The sequence below is a fragment of the Crotalus tigris genome, unplaced genomic scaffold (assembly GCF_016545835.1).
Source record: "Crotalus tigris isolate CLP2741 ecotype Arizona unplaced genomic scaffold, ASM1654583v1 scf7180000023830.6690815, whole genome shotgun sequence".
Classification (NCBI taxonomy): Eukaryota; Metazoa; Chordata; class Lepidosauria; order Squamata; family Viperidae; genus Crotalus; species Crotalus tigris.
The window spans coordinates 4,695,639-4,714,762 of NW_024100214.1; the positions used below are offsets into that span (position 1 = coordinate 4,695,639).

At 36.2% G+C, this 19,124-nt stretch overlaps 1 protein-coding gene across 2 annotated transcripts in view; it reads right to left on the bottom strand.

Moving 5' to 3' along the window:
- The window catches only part of AP2A2 (adaptor related protein complex 2 subunit alpha 2), a 73,940-nt gene that overhangs the window by 18,184 nt on the left and 36,632 nt on the right, over positions 1-19,124 (bottom strand). Inside the window, exons 6-12 of one of the 2 annotated variants that reach the window (XM_039322064.1) lie at positions 15,724-15,825; positions 10,160-10,268; positions 8,021-8,168; positions 5,520-5,688; positions 3,994-4,131; positions 3,237-3,419; positions 213-310 (exon numbers count right to left, since the gene is read on the bottom strand). In XM_039322064.1, the coding sequence (XP_039177998.1) occupies positions 213-310; positions 3,237-3,419; positions 3,994-4,131; positions 5,520-5,688; positions 8,021-8,168; positions 10,160-10,268; positions 15,724-15,825 (947 nt within the window). Of the gene's footprint in view, positions 1-212; positions 311-3,236; positions 3,420-3,993; positions 4,132-5,519; positions 5,689-8,020; positions 8,172-10,159; positions 10,269-15,723; positions 15,826-19,124 lie in introns of both variants that reach the window. The other variant, XM_039322063.1, reaches the window with a different exon arrangement.

A 19,124-nucleotide genomic window follows, 5' to 3' on the forward strand; every position in this document is an offset into this window, starting at 1 on the left:
ATGTTGTGATTGAGAGGTTATGTTGGAGGAGGGGGCAATGACAACTTCCTCATTGGCTCAAGGGGGCGATTCGTTCAAAAAGGTTAAAAACCACTGGTTTAGGGGACTGGAGTAATAGTGGGACAACTAGATCCAAATACAAATTTAGTCATATGAGGCCCGAGCTGGTTCTCAGCATGATTATATTACAGATGCTATTATAATGTTTTTACCTGGATCTTGGATCCCCAGCAATCAAGTTTCCAAATTCTCCCAAGATGTAACCACCCACTTTGACCAAGTTTTCATGGCAGGCTGGTGCTTGGAGAGCCTGTTGAAAAAGGCATTTAGGAAGCATAAAAATATTACCAATTCAGAAAGTAGGTACATAAACATCTAGTGTGGAGGGATATCTATAACAATATGAAAAGAAAAAATATATAGCCTGTTATGTGCATAACCTTCTTTTAGGGTCCAAATATATAAGGAACACAAACGTTATACAATAAAGAAAAAATATTTATTGGTAACCCTGTTGGTTTTTTGCCCCCAAATTTGTAGAGGTGTTCTTATTTATACCTAGATCCACATTCTGCCTTTGGAATAGACCCACACAAAAAAACCCTAATAACTACAGTTAATCCATAGGGCAAGATTATGGCCAAGATCAACCAGAGAAGTCTGTTCAAGGAAACAGACTGCAAAGTAAGGAAACACACTCCCCTCCCCAATTGGTTACATGCAGTTTTATAATATTTATTAGCTATTCTTCAGTCAACATTTTAAAATAATTTATCAAGTAATTTATAAGATACTTCACAGGAGAGGAACTTCATTTGGTAAACATCTTTATAATGCTCATTTATTTTTAGTAGAGAAAGTTATTTATTTTCAATAAATAGGCTCCATTCTTAAATATATCTTTTCTGAACCTTTACAATTATACTAGAATCAAAAACCCTTTGCAGGCAATTAATTGAAGCTGCTAGAGGTTATGTCCAGTCCCTTCCCTAACAATGTACTGAATTGGGAGGAAAAATAATTGGGGGAAAAAAATAAAATGAGAATAGAAAATTGAGTTTCCTGCCAGCTTTTGAGACTGACTATTCCCTTCAATGACCTTGGCCTCACACATTGCTAAAAAAAATGATTCTTTGTGTATCACAGCTTTTGATAGAAAATGGATCATTACTTAGGGGTTAGACACATGAAAGATGACTTGTTACCTGCAATAAGAACATCTTAACTATGTTGAGAATACCATATAACTTTCTTGAAAACTCTCTCCAAGCAAAGCTTTATCACATATCTTCAGGTCAAGACTGAGTTTTAAGTATATGACTCTTCATTGCTAGCTGACCTTGACAAGTACCCACTGATCCTTGCCAAGCCAGAAGAATTTTAATACTGGATAAGTAAGTCCTAGAGCTTCTATCTAAGGTTGCTGGACCCAAATTAGAGCTTTAAAACTATAATAGGCCAATATGGATGCTACAAAGGAAATCAAACGAAGGAAGAGCCTTGACAAGAAGAATATCTAATATCACATTGTCTCTCCTTTTTTTCTGGTTAGTCTGATAACGCTACACATTCATAAGAGCACAATATATGTACCGTATTTTCCGGCGTATAAGATGACTTTCTAAACCCTGAAAATCTTCTCAAAAGTCCGGGGTCGTCTTATACGCCAGGTAGCTGTTCTCTGAATTTAAAACCAATCTGCCCCCTAGTGGCCAGCCCTATTTTTTTTTTTTTTACAGAAATAAAGATTAACACAGTGTTTCTCAACCTTGACAATTTTAAGGCATGTGGATTTCAACTCCCAGAATTCCATAGCCAGCAGGACAAAGCATTCAAAAATCCCATTTTTCTACATCGCCCATCACTTTATTCTTTTTCAGGAAAAGCAATTAAATAGTAGAAAACAGTAAGCTATATAAATTAAGGACATTACATCTACAAAACAAAAGAAACATTTGATTTACTTCTTATACCTATAGCAGCAGTCATGAATATATGGAAAAAAATTTTTAATTCAGCTAATCAATTGATTAAGAAAGATACTGGTCAAAGTGAAAATTAAGAACATAGATGATGGGATCTACCAGAGAGAATATTTTAAAAAGAAACATTTGTTTGAATATGGTTAAAGAAACAGAAAAGATTCTGAATACGTATGTCATTCTAAGAGAGATGAATTCCTTAAATAATACTGTATGCTTCCCCCACCTTTTATTTTATTTCTTGATATAAGTAATATAATACTGCTGAAATGGCCTAGATGAAGTAAATGTTTTAGATAATTAAATGTGTCTGAATTTAGGGAAATTATAATGTATAAAAAAGAAAAAAAAATGTTTTGAATAAGACCTAAAGGATTAGATGACTAGGCACATTAAATGGAATATTTAAAGATTAAATATATTTTATCAAAATAATAAGAACTATATTATTTCAAGGTTTGCAAAGAAGACATTTTGGGGAAAAGGGGAAATCAACTAAATGTACTATGTGGATTATAGATTATAGAAACCAATTGTTAATGATTTTTCTTTATAAATATAAACCCAGCAAACACACTGTTTACCAAATATTAAGTGATTTATGTTTTTAAAAAATCTATAAAATATATGGGGAAAAAATACCAGCTGAGTTCAGGAAGCATTAGGGAAGCAGTGGTGGGCAACACTCACTTTCTAGCAGCAAAGGACTGGAGCTCCTATTGTGCTCATCTATAAACAGAAATTCAATATTGTACCGTATTTTCCGGCGTATAAGATGACTTTCTAAACCCTGAAAATCTTCTCAAAAGTTGGGGGTCGTCTTATATGCCCAGTCGTCTTATACGCCGGAATATACGGTATATATTTAAAAAAGGAATCACACTGCACATTTTTGTAACTAACAAATCATCAGCTATCAAATCCATTTTACCTTTTTCTATAAAGCTCTTGTCCCATCTATCAAAAAATATTACTTACAGGTTACCTATTAATGTTTTATAGGTACACACTAAATTACAGATGGTACATATAGATACTAAAATTACAAACTATTAGAGCCAGGTAATTTAAAAAGAACAACTGCTAAAACAAGAAGAAATACAAGAAGTAAAAAAGAAAAAGATCCATTTTAAAAAGTCTCCCCCCGCATAACTACTTGGCTTCTATTCATAAACTATACAACTATTTTGTGTTTATTATACATTACAATGAATTGTAGGTAGAAAAGACTGCCAAACAATAACCTTTTCTTACCTCAAACACTGTCTTTGCAGCATATCCTTGAACATCATCTCTGTTAATTACTATTTGAATTACTCTGTACCAGACTTCTTCACTAACGTAGTCCCCAGCAATTCGAATCAAATTCAGTATGGTATCTACATACCAGGTGTAGTCCACTGCATATTTCTCAGCCAAAATTGCAACTTTGAGTACCTGGAAGGAAGGAAGGAAGGAAGGAAGGAAGGAAGGAAGGAAGGAAGGAAGGAAGGAAATGGGTTACCTTCTTATTTTACCAGTTACGAAAAACAAATAGCAATTTAGCACAAAACAAATTTACATTTATCATTGAACTAATAGCAAAGGCCTGATACAGCGTAGTTTTACAAATATTCTAATCAAATGCAAAAATTTTTTTGACAATGAGCAGTTTGTATACACAGTTTAATGAACTGAGCAATGCTGGCAGCAGGTTTTTGTTCAGAAGAAAAATGATGCTCATTTTAACAGGGAGGAATTCTTGTTATAACAGTAAACTCTATGTATGACCATTTGTTAGTTACTCCTTTGAATAGCGTGCCAGAGCACCATATTTCAAGCTCCAAGAAGTAACAATAATTCCTGTTCCCAAAACCATTTCTAACTTCATTGTTATATATTTTTTTAAAATAAGTTTAGTTGCTATTGAAATTCTTAAGCATGATATGTACATTGTCAAAACAAAATAAAACCCTGTCATGTTACCTGTACAGCATGCAATGAAAGCTAAGATACATAGTTAAAAACTTACAATTTCTTCTCTAATAGAATAATCAGCGGTTTCCAGATAATTCAGCATTTCGGCTACAATTTGTTGAGCGTTGCTTCGGTCACACATAGCATACAGGAGATCCACTGCTCTCTGTCGTACACTGACATCTCTCTCGGTCTAGAAGTAGCATCATAATTATAACATAAAAATTTTGGGGAAAGATATGAAATAATTTTCAAACATGTAAGTATACTATGAGACTTTGAGAATATTGAGATACCAAGAATTGAATCAGAATCAATAATAGGCAATTTTGTCATGACATCAAGAAGTCTTAAGCAGTACTTAGCACAAAATGCCTATTAATGTATAGTGTCTGAAAGAGCAGTTTTATTGCCAGTGGAACTAAAGTTCCATTCAGGAACTTTAAGATAAAGTAGAAGATAATTCAATGGATTAAAAATATGTATACATTGCACAGAGTCCTCAGAAACTCTTTAAAATAAGGATGAAATAAAGAATAAAAGGCCAGTATCTTTCCTTATCCAAAAAATCTTTCTTGAACTGATTAGAAAGTATCCAGGATTAATTGGGAGACACCAACCTAGTAATAGAGCCAGGTCTATATAATGTACTTGCTTAGACAGTAGCAATAGCAAAGAAAAGAAAGCTGTATGTCTTACTGCCTATTCAGCCTCCTCCAAGCTAAATGGTATTTTCAGGTGCAGCAAAGGACAATATTCCATCTTCAGTTCTGAAGACAGATTCAAAATGGGCCATCTGGCTGTTTGTACAAGGCATAGGAGAGACTTTTCTATTTTTTTCTTTTTGCCTCAAGCAACAGAATACCAAGGGTCAACCAATACCATCGAGAGAAGGGACAAGGAAGAAACAGGAATTGAGGCACAATGGAAGATGAAAGAATGGAGTGTACAAATTATTCTCAATTTCATTCCCTGTGGAATGAATGTCCTGTTCCTAAATTATTGTCTATCTGTGGTTAACTTCAGCCCTAGCTTCAATCATGCAGGAGTCACACATTTTCAGAAAGCAGGGAACTCCCATACTATAAATTTTGACTTCTCTTCCTTTCTCCAGAATTGCTCTTATCTTCGCCCCCCCCCCCCCCCTTTTCTGCATCTTCATAGGTAAAGAGTGCTCTTCTTAGGCCTACCAACACAGCATTATTCTACTTGCTAAATTTTTATATGAGCTATAGTTCAAGCATGGCCTAATTGGAAAAACTTGAACCTTATTGTGGGTTATGAAATGTTTTAAAGAAGTTCCAAGGAGAAAAAAAACATAGCTTGCAATAGTCGAATAAAAATTAGGAGATAACTAGTTAGAAAAACCAATAAAATGCATATCAGAATTTGTTGGGGTGCTAGGTTTAATGTGTCTAGTTTTATCATTTTGATACGATTTTTATGTTGTTTTAACTTTTGATTGGGAGTCCCCCAGAGCTGATAAGATAGGCAGTTCTATAAATGATTTAAACAAATAAAATAAAAATCAATTAAACAGAAGAATCAGGATTGTAAACGATATACAGAACCAAATGTTACCTTCAATGCATTGATCACTGTTTCTATGTGTGTTTTCACAGCCTCATGTGAAAATTCAGAGCTGGCAAGTGTGCACATGCTTTCCAATGCTAAGTAACGAAGATTAGTTTCCCGGTGTTGCAAAAATTGGCCTAGCTGATTACAGGCACGAACAAGCAGGTTTGGTTCACTAGGCAGAAGAGAGAATGTAAAAAGATAACAAACTGTAACAATCAGTAGCACAAATTGTATTACAGAGCATCAATGAGAGCATTATAAGGTATCTTCCCTACCATTAAAAGTCTAGCTATTATCTTCTGAATGTTAGCAATAACAGTAAGTACAATTCCATTTTAAAGCAGGAAGTTTTATCTGTATTATTTTCACACAGCATTTCATAAGGATTGGAAGTGTGCATTTTGGGGTAATAGAGTCAATTATGTATAATCCTGAGGGCACGCGCGCGCGCGCACACACACACACACACAGTTTCAAGAATAAGAACGACTACAAATTATATTAGAACAAAGAATGTGAAAAAGGAAGAAACAGAAAAAGTTAAAAGTGTAGTAAAAAAGAAAATAGAAGTAGAAAAAACAAGAAAGATAAAGGCATAAAGAAGTATTTTCTGATATTCTTCACGACAGTTATTAAGTATAATTATATTTTAACTTCTCTCAAGTTACATCATGACTCTCTTCTTTCTATACTCTATCACGGGGGTTCCCAACCGGGGGTGCTCACACCCCCTGGCGGTGCGAGATGGTATTTCAGGGGGTGCGAAAACTTGGGTTTTCAAAATTATAATGTTTATGCATAATTCATTGCCGTTATTTTGAACTTTTGTAAGAGGTGAAAGAATATATCAGAAGTGTTCTAGGGGTGCGGGACATAGAAAAGGTTGGGAGCCGCTGCTCTATCATGTCTAAAGATCAAAACCATAAATCACAAGTTCATTTTTTTATTTTTATACATAACATCATAAGGTTTTTCCAGTCGCCAATAAATGTAGATGTTGTCTTGTTTCTGTTGAGATATTTACTTTCCATGCTATTTCATCAAAATTAAAAGTTTTGGTGATATGGATGACCTCATCAGCATAGTTATTGGCACAGGGAGAGTGTTATTCTACTTCCAGAGTGATCATTCTTGGATTCAGGAAATAACATCTGATCTGACATTCCTATGTGACTTTACAATACTACTGGGAATTATCCATGGGTGAGCAGCATCACCATAATTTAAGAATTAGGACAAAATAATATCATGCAATTGCCAAGCAAGTATGTACAGATGGTCCTTGTTCTTCATAAAGATTCAGTTCCATTCTACAACTATGGAAACCAAGACCTTGGGTACAAGGATCTTTAAAAATGTATTTTACACATGCAGAAAAGCCCATCTGCCGTTTTGCATGTTTATAGAGTAACAAAAAACAAGTTAAAACCTGTAGCTACACAAAAATTTTTATCGGCTATGGTTTCTCCTTAGCAACCACAGAAACACAAAACTTTGGAGCATAAAATTAGGACCAAGAGCTGCTTGTATTGTCTGCATCAATCTTACCCAAGAAAAACAATTTAACAGAGTTCTGATTTTTTTTTTCATAAGATTACATTTATTCTTATTATGCTATCCCAGCATCATCAAAGTATCCCCTATTTTGGGACTGATTTTAATAAATGAAAATACATTGATAATAAATGAAGTAAGTAAAAAGACAATGATTGACTAAGTTCAAAAATATGTGTCCTCTCAAGGAAAAGTGTATGAATTCAAGATTGACTGAGGAAAACTAGGATTGAGATGCACTATGGATACTTATGAAGACATGTGACTGAGACTCATTTTCAAGTCATTCTTTTAGGTAGAATTCTGAAATGGAATACAATCTCAATAGGAAAAAAAATATCTTTCATATCTCCCACACAGGCTGCTCCTGATTCACACAACATGCTAAACAAACAATGTTTCAGTTTAGGATTTTGGGTGAACTCGGAAATAAATCCAGACTGAGGTTAAGGCAAAGACCACATGAAACCATAGCTGGCATGTGGCTTCATTGATTAAGCAACAAGTAAATCTTCCAGGAAAACAAAGTTTTGTATAGGATCAGCTGCAAAATAGAGCCACTCCTATATACTCCTTTTTTCCTATGCTTCAGGTATGCAGAGCTCGTTTTAAAAATAAAACAAAGAATCTCTCCACACCCTGCATGTTTGCTTCTTCTTCTTTTTTTTTTAAGAAAGACAAAATACAAATCCCGGTACCAGCAACCAAGTGGAAGAAAGACCGGATTGCTATGGCGTGTTGCGGTGTCTTCTAGCAAGAACGATCCTGTTGGCTTAGTTTTAGAATAACTTAAATTGTTGTTCGAACAGCTCCTAATTCTTCAAATTTGGTAAGATTCGAGTTGGAAATGGCCACTGAACAGGTCTTTGAAGTGACATGCAAAGTGACATTTCAGCGCTGTTTTAAAATGGGATGCCAGTTTTCAAAGCACAGTTTTCCTCAAATCTTACCTGTCATGGTGGATAATTAAACTAATCGCCTCAAACAGTACAGCGTTCTTTGCATTTGAATGCTGCACTTTCTTCGATTTAGGAGGTTCTTGAGCTTTGTTAAGAATAGTTTCCAGACATTCTGTGAGACGCCCTCGAACGGAAGGGTCTTCTGGGAGAAAGAAACTCATTAGGCAAATTCGCTGAACAATGTAAAATTATACAATTACTATACACCTTTTAAATGTCTCATTGAAAAACTCAGTGCTATTTCCAGATAATATCTGGAATAACATTCTCCTTCAAGTATAGAGTAGCTAATGATTTCTGATCTAGGCATCCGTTAGCTTCAATACAATACACAGCATTAAATAATTTCAATCATAAGCATGTGAAAAATGGGAAAGTTACATTTTTAAGTGGAAAAACGACAACAGCTTGCATGCAATGCTCATGTTTGTGGCAGTAGTGAACTAAAACAAAAAATCCACAGAGTATCTTCCTACACCACAATGTTTCTCAGAGCTGGGTAGGCTTGTCAAAATGGAATGGGGGAAAGATGGATTTTCTGCAATCTGCTTTCTAGCATCAGGCAAATATGGAGTAAGTAAGGATCAGGAATGGTGAGAAATCCATCCTTGCTTAATAAGCTAATCCAACAGTTACCATTTCTATCTATATTACAACTAATTGGCAGTTTGACACCAGGGGTGTCAAACTGCCGGCCCGCAGGCCAGATGCATCATAGCGAAACCGTGCCCACCCCATTGCCGGCAATGGGAAAAAAAGTTGTGATACGTTGCGACACGTTATGTGACATTGTGAGTTTGACACCCCTGCTTTAGACTATTTGACAATATTGGAGACAAATAAGTCAAACTGAATTTAAGTGCAGGAGAACAGTTTCTAGCCAATCATGATTTGATGCAATGGAAGGACACTCATTTTCAAATTGTAATAGTCTTGACCTTTTGCCCCACAAGAACAAGATGTACATATGAGTCTCAGGAATGTTATACTTGCAGGAGATGTTATTCCAGATGTTATCTGGAAGACACCTCCAACACAAGCAGTAAATATAGCACTTATGATATATGGCCATCTAGTCTCTGCTTAGCATTCACTTATTATTCAAGAATCCTTATGCTGGCTTCACAAGAACATTTTTTTGCCTAAAGTTTAATTCAAACCTGTCTTCCTGCAATTTCTAACCTAATATTGTGCTTGGGTGCCTTTGCTTTTTCCTCTGAATGGCAAACCTCAGTTATCTGAAAAACTTTAATTGCATCTTTCACTCATCTTAAGATCTCCAAGTTAAATATATCCAGAAGCTTCCCATTGGACAGTTACACAAATACCTCTCTCCTTTTGCATTTCTCCAATTTATAAACAATTTTTAAAAAACAATGTACCGAACAATATTCCAGAAGCAGCCAGATAAGTATAAAATATAATGTAACTTTTGTTTCAAGTTCTGGACACCATGTTTTTGATACTGCATCCTACAACTGCATTTTAGTAGTGGCATCACATTGGCAGCTCATGCACCACTTGAGATTATCCAGGGTGCCTTTTCCACATATATTGCTACAATGCCAGATCTCTTCCAATCTGTACTTCTTTACTGAATATTTTCTGACCTTATGGATGCTGAACTGCCTCTTGCAGCTTTGGCCCAGAATCTAAATTTGCTTTTAATCTTTATTCTGCCTTTTGTCTGGTCAGTGATCTTTCTTGAGCTTTCTGTTTCCTATAAAGTTGTAAGGATTTCATCTATACCGTCATTTAAATCATTTTTTTTTAAATAGTCAAATGTCACTAGACCAAGGAAAGAGCCAAACAGCATTCTGTTAAAGGAGTTGGATCCAGGTAATGTTTGTTCAGCCAAATTGTAATTGTTCCAAAATAATGAGAACCAGATATGCTTGTTCAGCCACTTGTTATTATTTAAAAAAAAAAAAACCAAAAACCTCCATCCCTTTACAGCAGTTTGGATTCAAAGAGGAAAAAGTGATTTTAAGCACATGTAAGCATACACATAGCTATCTTAATTTCATACACTGCTGTCTCTATGATCACATGCATACATTTCAAATGCTATTAGCTGTTCTTTGCTAATTAAAAGGAAGCATGAAAGTATGATAGTTTTCATTACTTCACCTGGTGGAGGATAGCACTGCAACAATCTCAAAAGCTTCACAGACAACCATGGAGCAGGGACAAAGTAGTAAGTATAATCCTGGAGATCAGTAGATGCTGATGTCACAATCTGAAAGCAGAAATTTACTTTCTGATGACATTTTGTAAGCCTAGGGAATGCCCAATGCAGAGTCTAAGAAAACAGGAATTAAAATTCAAGAATACAAAACACAGAAGCTTGAGCACTGATGTAGTGGAAGGTGTGACAGAAATTCGTAAACATTCAAGCAGCTACTCAGAGCACACAAAAGGCAAAAATAAATATTTTAACATAAGTCGCTACTAATTTACACAATGCTTGAGAACAATAGACTTCTAAAATACAAACAAATGCATAATTGATTCTTGATATATTCTATTCTTACTGTTGTTGCTGTTAAATGCCGTTTTTATTTTGTATAACTCAAATTTGTCATCCAGCCAAAGTCATCCAGCCAAATTTCATGCCTAACGGAGGACTAGTATTCACCATCTCCTGGTTTTTAGGCCACTTTTGCAGTCCAATAATTTTTCTGGAAAGGAAACTGGCAGCTAATGGAAGAGATACACAGCAACTGCTTCTGTCAAAACTGACCGATCACTCAAAACAGGAAGGGAGAAAACTCTTCATCACTACTCAAACACACCTAAAATGGCTTCTGGGGAGGTAGCTTATCTGGAGTAACTTTAAGGGTATTTTTTCTCCTTATGAATATGAAAATGCACTAGTCTAGGTGCGAGTATTATCAAAGGAACAGGAAATAAGAAACCTACATGTACTTAGTTGTATCAAACCGGTATCTGAATGTGCCTTTAATACATACTGCTTACTAAATTCACAATTATATCATTTTTTTGAACAGATGGGTGGGAGAAAATATTGTCCTTGAAATTTGTCAGGGAAAAAAAGAACAGAATAACCCTGGATAGAAAATGCTCATTTTGAACCAAGTTCGATGAAAGAAAAGGGAAAGCAAGCTGGGATTTTGAAGAGACTTTGATAACATACAAAAAACAAAGAGAATCAATGTGTTGAACCATCATCACACATTTTGCTGTCATGTCTGAACGGGGTATAGGAGTATCGCATGTAATATGTGTAAAGCTGGATGGGCTGGTCTTGCACTTAACATCATCATCATCATCATAATAATAATAGAATTGAAACAAAGAATAACTGAGCATCTAGAACAGCACAAAAAAAAAAAAAACAGAATAAGTCCAAACTCAATGGAGAAAATACCGTAAAGGCAATCAACACCTGGGCAATCCCAGTCATTAGGTACACAGCTGGAATAATGGACTGGACTCAAGCAGAACTAAAAGCAATGGATAGGAAGACCAGAAAAATAATGACAATGAATCATGCCTTTCATCCACGCAGTGACATTAACAGACTTTATCTATCAAGGCAAATAGGTGGACGTGGAATGCTACAAGTACATCAGATGGTTGAAGAAGAAAAAATGGCTTTGGAAGAATATCTGAAGAACAATGATGAAGATGCACTGAAATTAGTATATCAGGAAGGCTTACTGACTACTGGAGAGAACAAACTGGCCTACAAGAAAGACCAAATGAAGAACAGAATAGAGGCATGGGAAGACAAAGCACTACATGGCCAATACATGAAAAAAATAGCTGGGAAAGCAGATAATAACAAGACCTGGCAATGGCTAAGAGCAGGAAAATTGACGAAAGAGACCGAGGGACTAATTCTGGCTGCACAAGACCAAGCCTTAAGGACAACTGCATATAAAGTCAAAATTGAGAAGACAGCAACAGACAGTAAGTGCCGCCTATGCAAAGAAGCTGAAGAAACAGTGGACCACTTGGTAAGCTGTTGCAAGAAGATTGCACAGACTGACTACAAGCAGCGGCATGACAAAGTAGCAACAATGGTGCATTGGAAGATCTGCAAAAAATATCATTTGCCTGTAAGCAAAAACTGGTGGGATCATAAAATAGAGAAAGTCAGAGAAAATGATAAAATTAAACTGCTCTGGGACTTCAGAATTCAAACAGACAAGCACCTGCAACATAACACCCCAGACCTAACAATTGTCGATAAGAAAGACAAAAAAGTCTGGATAGTGGACGTGGCAGTGCCTGGAGACAGCAGAATAGACAAGAAAGAACTGGAGAAGATAACAAAATACAAAGACCTACAAATAGAAATAGAAAGACTGTGACAAAAGCAAGCAAGGGTAGTACCAATAGTCATAGGCTCCTTGGGTGCAATCCCAAAACAACTGGAGTACCACTTGAACACCATTGGCATTGACAAATTCATTATTAGTCAATTGCAAAAGGCGGCCTTACTAGGAACTTCTTCCATCCTGCGACGATATCTGTAATACCATCAAACATCCACATCTGCCTATCCCAGGTCCTGTGTAAGGACTCGATAGGTAGACAAAATGCCAAATCCAGTCTGAACATCTGGCTGACTGTGAGATGATCCATAATAAAGTTGGAAGGGACCTTGGAGGTCATTGAGTCCAACCCCCTACTCAGGCAGGAAACCCTACACCATTTCAGACAAATGGCTGTCCAGTCTCTTCTTAAAAATTTCCATTGTTGGAGCATTCACCGCTTCTGGAGGCAGGTTGTTCCACTGGTTAATTGTTCTAACTGTCAGGAAGTTTCTCCTTAGTTCTAGGTTGCTTCTCTCCTTGATTAGTTTCCATCCATTGCTTCTTGTCCTGCCTTCAGGCGGTTTGGAAAATAGCTTAATTCCCTCTTCTTTATGGCAGCCCCTGAGATAGTGGAACACTGCTATCATGTCTCCCCTCGTCCTTCTCTTTGTTAAACTAAACATACCCAATTCCAGCAACTGTTCCTTATATGTTTTAACCTCCAGTCCCCTAATCATCTTTGTTGCTCTTCTCTGTACTCTTTCTAGAGTCTCAACATCTTTTTTACATCGTGGTGACCAAAACTGGATACAGTAATCCAAGTGTGGCCTTACCAAGGCATTGTAAAGTGGCATTGATACTTCACATGATCTTGATTCTATCCCTCTGTTAATGCAGCCCAGCACTGAGTTGGCTTTTTTGGCAGCTGCAGCACACTGCTGGCTCATATTTAAGTGATTGTCTATTAGGACTCCGAGATCCTTCTCACAGTTACTACTATTGAGCAAGGTACCCCCTATGCTATACCTGTACATTTGGTTTTTCTTGCCTAAATGTAGAACCTTACTTTTTTCACCATTTTGTTAGATAGCGCCCAGTGTTCAAGTCTGTCCAGGTCCTCCTGTATCTTAAGCCTGTCTTCTGGAGTGTTGGCTATTCCTGCGAGCTTGGTGTCATCCGCAAATTTGATGAGTTCCCCATCTATCCCCTCATCCAAATCGTTGATGAAGATGTTGAAGAGCTCTGGGGCACCCCACTATACACTTCCCTCTATGTAGATGCGGTTCCATTGAGGACCACACGCTGAGTACGACCGGTCAGCCAGCTATGAATCCATCTGGTGGTGATGCTGTCTAACCCACATTTTTCTAACTTAGCACACAAATATGCATATGCACACATGCTTCAGCATTTTGTATATTCATTTATATCCATAATTAGCAAAGGATTCTCTTCTATATGAGAACCATTAAATAGCAAATTCCAGCAAATACAGAAAGTCCACACAGATCTCATATCGTAGAGAAATGGGGCACATTAGTAAAGGAATTTGCGTACAATGCTTTGTTCCTTATAGATATGTTTCTCTATTCTATTTAGGCTTAAAATTAGTTTCATTCATAAGAAAGTAGGAAGTTAATTATACAATTTTTCAGAATGCAGACCTGGCCCTATCTTTAGTAAATGCTAAATGGCAAGCAGAGTAACAGCCACAATATTTTTGATATCCCGGATACCTCAACTGGTGCCTTGGTCCTGGGGTGACCATCTCTTGCTCTCCCATATTATTGGCAAGGGCTTTTGGGAATGACCTCCAAGTGGGAAGCAGTTCAGACTAGATAAAATATTTTAGGAGACATTCTGCATGCTGTGCTCTGTCATTCCCATACTGCACTGCTCCTCTGACTGGACAGCAAAGTTAACAATATGATAATATAGGCACAAGCATAGTAGTGTGTTTCAGGATGAATACGCATGTCTTAGTCTGTTCTGCATTTATTAAATTGGCCTACTGTCCCATTACCAGCATTTGAAAGAGTCATATGCCTGATAGATCAGCTTTTATAACAGATTTAAGAAACGTCATGACCTTTATCAGAGTCAGTTACATAAATTGCTTCTGGCTAGAATTAACATTTGAAAATTCCTAAAGTTGCACCAAGGTTCCATTTCTATTGTTAAAGATTTCACCTGACTGGAATTAAAGACAATGCTTTCATAAAAAGAAGTTGTGGTTTATACACAGGCCTAAAAAGTATTTGTTTTTCCTTTAGGAACTAAAATTTTGCCTCCAGGAGAGGTAAAGATGCCATCATCTTAGATAATCTTTGTAAGATTGCAATATAATACATTTAAATATTTAACAAAAATATACTGCTATATCTTGCTCAGTCTCTCTGGGACAAAGAACAGGAAGTTATGCTGGCAGAGGTCATTCTATTTATGTAAAGAAATCATCCAAAAAAGAAAAAGCATCAGATTTCTGAAGTTAAATCAGGAGAATATTTATTCAGTAGCATGTTGCTGAATAGAGAACAATTTTCAAGACACTAATAAAATTAGGAAAAAGCTTGGCCAAATCAATTATGCATACAGGATAAAAATATAGCACCCAGCAGAATAGAATCTATAGTCGCTATGCAACTTGTATTATTTGTTCTTTGTCCAATTGCTAAAATAGATTCCTGGACTCTATAATTAATAAGCTAATGGCTTTGTTTTAAATGCCTCAGTTGGTAAGCCCATAAAAATGGTGAATAATCTGAATAAAAGGTATGTACAATTAATATTTAAATATACTTTTTTTGTTCTTTTGAGTCAGTTTTGATTCTGGGCAACTGCCAGGACAGGTTCCTGTCATTTTCTTGGAAACATTTCAGAACTGGTTTGCCTTTGCCTGTTTCCTAGAGCTAAGCGAAAGTCACTAGCTAAAGTCCCAGTCTATGGCAGGGCTAGCATTCATAATCACCCAGTTTTTAGCCTGATATCTTAATCACTATACCAAAGTAGCTCTCCATAAGTATACTTAGGATTGTTTATACCTATATTTAGGGGGTACATTTTATAGGCTAGCTGTGAGAAAATAGGAGGCAGCAGTACTATGTACAGTATGTTTTCCACTTTGAGTTGAACAAAATATATAAAAGCCAACATAAAAATCTAATAACAATGGGTGGGCTGAAAATATAATCTTACCAGAAATTTGAGGCTCACAGATAAGTCACCAAAATCCATTAAAAAGGGCTTAAGAGGGTTACTGTAAATAAGCCAACTGTCAGATTGGTCCTAGTATCAACCATACTTTAATTTTACATGTAAGGATTGAAATTATTAACCTAATCAATTATCCTGTTTTACATTCTAGACTTATTTTGTTCCACCATTATGTCTAGCCAACAGTCTACTTACCCTACTAAGCCTGGAAACAGCCAGAGATATTGAGGTTTTAAATTCATCTGGATTCTTTTGTGCCAGAGTAGTGATCAAACTGGTAGCAGCTGTAACCACACCCTGAAAAAAAGCAATTTTATAGTTCCCGTAAAGTTTCCAGGCTTAAATTCATCATAAGTACTCAATGTCATTATTACGCGCAAAGAATACAATCAGGTTTCATATTTCATTTTATCAGCTTGATGAAAGGGAATTTCATATTGTAATGGTACTTAATTTGATTTAACAACAGTCAAGGTATCTTCAAAATACTGTCACAGCAACAAATCTCAAACTAATATTGCTGAAATGCAGAAAGTCTAAGGTAAGTGCAAGATTATAGGATTGTAAGCTTGGCTGTCAAATCAAGATCCATAGCTTCATAGCTACCATGAGACCATTGTGTTCTTTAATTTAACACATATTTTTACACGGAACTTCAGGTGGTGAATCTCTGAATTCTTCTAAACTAAATAGGCTACCTAAAAGTAGCATTCTTTCTCTACTTCAAGTGAGATTTTTTTTTAATTCTCAAATGTAAGAAATATAAGCAAGTAAGAACTTTTCATAACATAACTCAGTATTCATCAATCAGATATTTTCGAAAGGTATTTGAGGTGCACTAAAGAGTTAATATGGCTTTTTAAATTACCTTATCAAGAAAAAAGGACACAGCAAAGCAAAATCTAATTGCCAGAATTATTTGATCCTGTTTCTCCCCCATGTTACCCTTCCCAATCAACTATGGATTGGCATCAGGAGCCATGTCCAGAAGGTGGTGCTGAGGAACCACTGTTGAACCTTCAGCTTTCCTTTTATACCTTATGTTGTCAAACATCTAAGTCATTTAGAATTTTGGAGTAGGGCTTTTTTGTCATAGAACGCACCGGAAAGAGTTCCAGCATCTTTTTTCAATGGATTTTCCAGAGTTGCGTTCTTTTCCTATTGTTTCCCTTTCTATCATTTGTTTTTGAAAATGCCCCGCTGGCGGTACGGTGCAAGTGGAGTCCCCTCCGGTGCTGTCTGCTTCCTCTAGGACAGTGGTTCTCAACCTTTTTAATGCCGCAACCCCCAACCGGTCGTAAGTCGAGGACTACTCAACCGGTCGTAAGTCGAGGACTACTCAACTGGTGCGGCACCGTTTGCAGAATGGGACTTTGGGTGGGCTCAGCAGGGCAGAGACAGCCTGGACAATTCCTATTGGCTTTTGAAAGCCAATAGAATTAGACTCTATTCAAGAGAGTCTATTCTATTGGCTTTCAAAAGCCAATAGAATAAAAGGAAGTAGTACAGCTAAGGAAAAGGGGGAAAAATGGCGGACTGCGTTGTTTGGCAACCCCCATGAAATGGTCGTTCGACCCCAAATGGGGCCTCGACCCACAGGTTGAGAACCACTGCTCTAGGAGGAGCCATGAGGTGCTGGAACACCACAACCAGAGCGTGGCTTGATTGGCTGGGTCAGACCATGTAGTGTGGAAGCCGATGGTGGTGGTGGGAGACACATAAACATGGAGGCCATCTTTCACAAGAGGGTGAGTGAGCCTTTTGCCTTCCCTTAGAGAAGGTGGGGTGTGATGTTAAAAAGAGGGGAAGCGAAGGCACAAGACAGGATTGTCCACTATCCCCTTTGCTATTCATTTTAACATTGGAAGTATTGGCTAGAAATATCAGGCAGGACCTGGAAATAAAAGGATTGGAGATAAAAGACCAAAAATATAAATTACAAGCTTTGCCAGATGACTTGGTTTTTATTTTGGAAGATCCACTAGAAACAACTACTAAATTGTTGAAAAATTTGGAGAAGTGGCAGGCTTGAAAATAGAGAAAAGACTAAGGTATTAACAAAAAACTTAACAGACAAACAGAAAACCTATATTACAAAAAAGACAAACCTGAAAATAGTTTAAAAAGTGAAATATTTGGGCATTTACTTGACATCAAGATTTACAACATTAAAAAAAGATAATGATGAAAGATTGTTGAAACAAATAAAATTAGATTTGGAAAAGTGGAAAAACCTCCAACTGTCACTGCTAGGAAGAATAGAGACAGTGAAGATGAATGTCCTACCTAAATTACTCTTCTTATTTCAAACAATTCCCGTAAAATTGGGAAAGACATTTTTTGATGATTTAAATGCAACAACATTAAGATTTATATGGCAAGGGAAGAAAGTACGAATTAAAGCTAAATTGTTATAAGAAGCCAAAGATAGTGGAGGATTTGGACTCCCAGATTGGAGACTTTACTATCAAGCAGCCATTTTACCATGGATCAAAGAATGGATAACGTTGAGAAATAAAAGACTTCTCTACCTAGAGGGGCATGACCTACAACTGAGTTTGCATGCCTTTCTGTGGTATGGGAAAAATAAAATACACAGATACTTTCAAAACCATGCTATAAGGAATGTACTCCTTTTAGAATGGGAGAGAATAAAACAAAAATTTTATATTAAAATACCACAGTGGCTTTCAACAATGGAAGCTTTTGTTTACCCAAATTTAATCAATTATGACAAACTTGTTACTTATAAAGACATTTTGGATAAGGATGGAAAACTTAAAGATAGGCAAGATCTACAACAAGGTATTGACGTATCATCGTGGCCTTATTTACAAATCCAAACAAGATATCAGAAAGATCTAAAGACATTGGGATTTTATAAAGAAAAAATAGATTTTGATCAAATACTCTTGAAAACAGATGAAAATTTGATTAAGAAACTATATAGATTTCTGCTGAATGGAAGATGGAAGAACAAGTAAAAGAGACAATGAGAGTTTGAGCGAAAAATTTCAGGTACTCTATAGATTTAGAAGCTTGGCAAAAGCTTTGGGATAGAAATATTAAACTGACTAAAGCAGCCTCATATAAGGAAACCCTGTATAAAATGTTTTATAGATGGCACATGACACCAGTAAGGTTAGCGAAAATGTTTAAAAGTGTTTCGAATAACTGTTGGAAATATAAACAAAAGCCAGGTATTTATTACCATATCTGGTGGGTATGTCCTAGTGCAAAGAAATTTTGGTCCAAGATTCATATATGGCTGGAAAAGATGACTAAAGTACAGATAGAATTTAAGCCAGAATTGTTTTTGTTAGGAATACTAGGATCTAATTATGGCAAAGAGAATGAGTATTTAATATTACATATATTGACAACTGCAAGATTAGCATTTGCTCAATATTGGAAAAATGAAAATGTACCATCGGATATGATTATAATTAGGAAAATTCTAGAATGTGCAGAAATGGATAGCCTAACTTCAGAGATTAAAGAGAAAGAAGACTCAGTTTATTTTAAAACATGGGAAATTTTTTATCAATGGTTAGCAAAATGAGTTAATGAAAATTGATTTTGAAATTTAGTAAGAT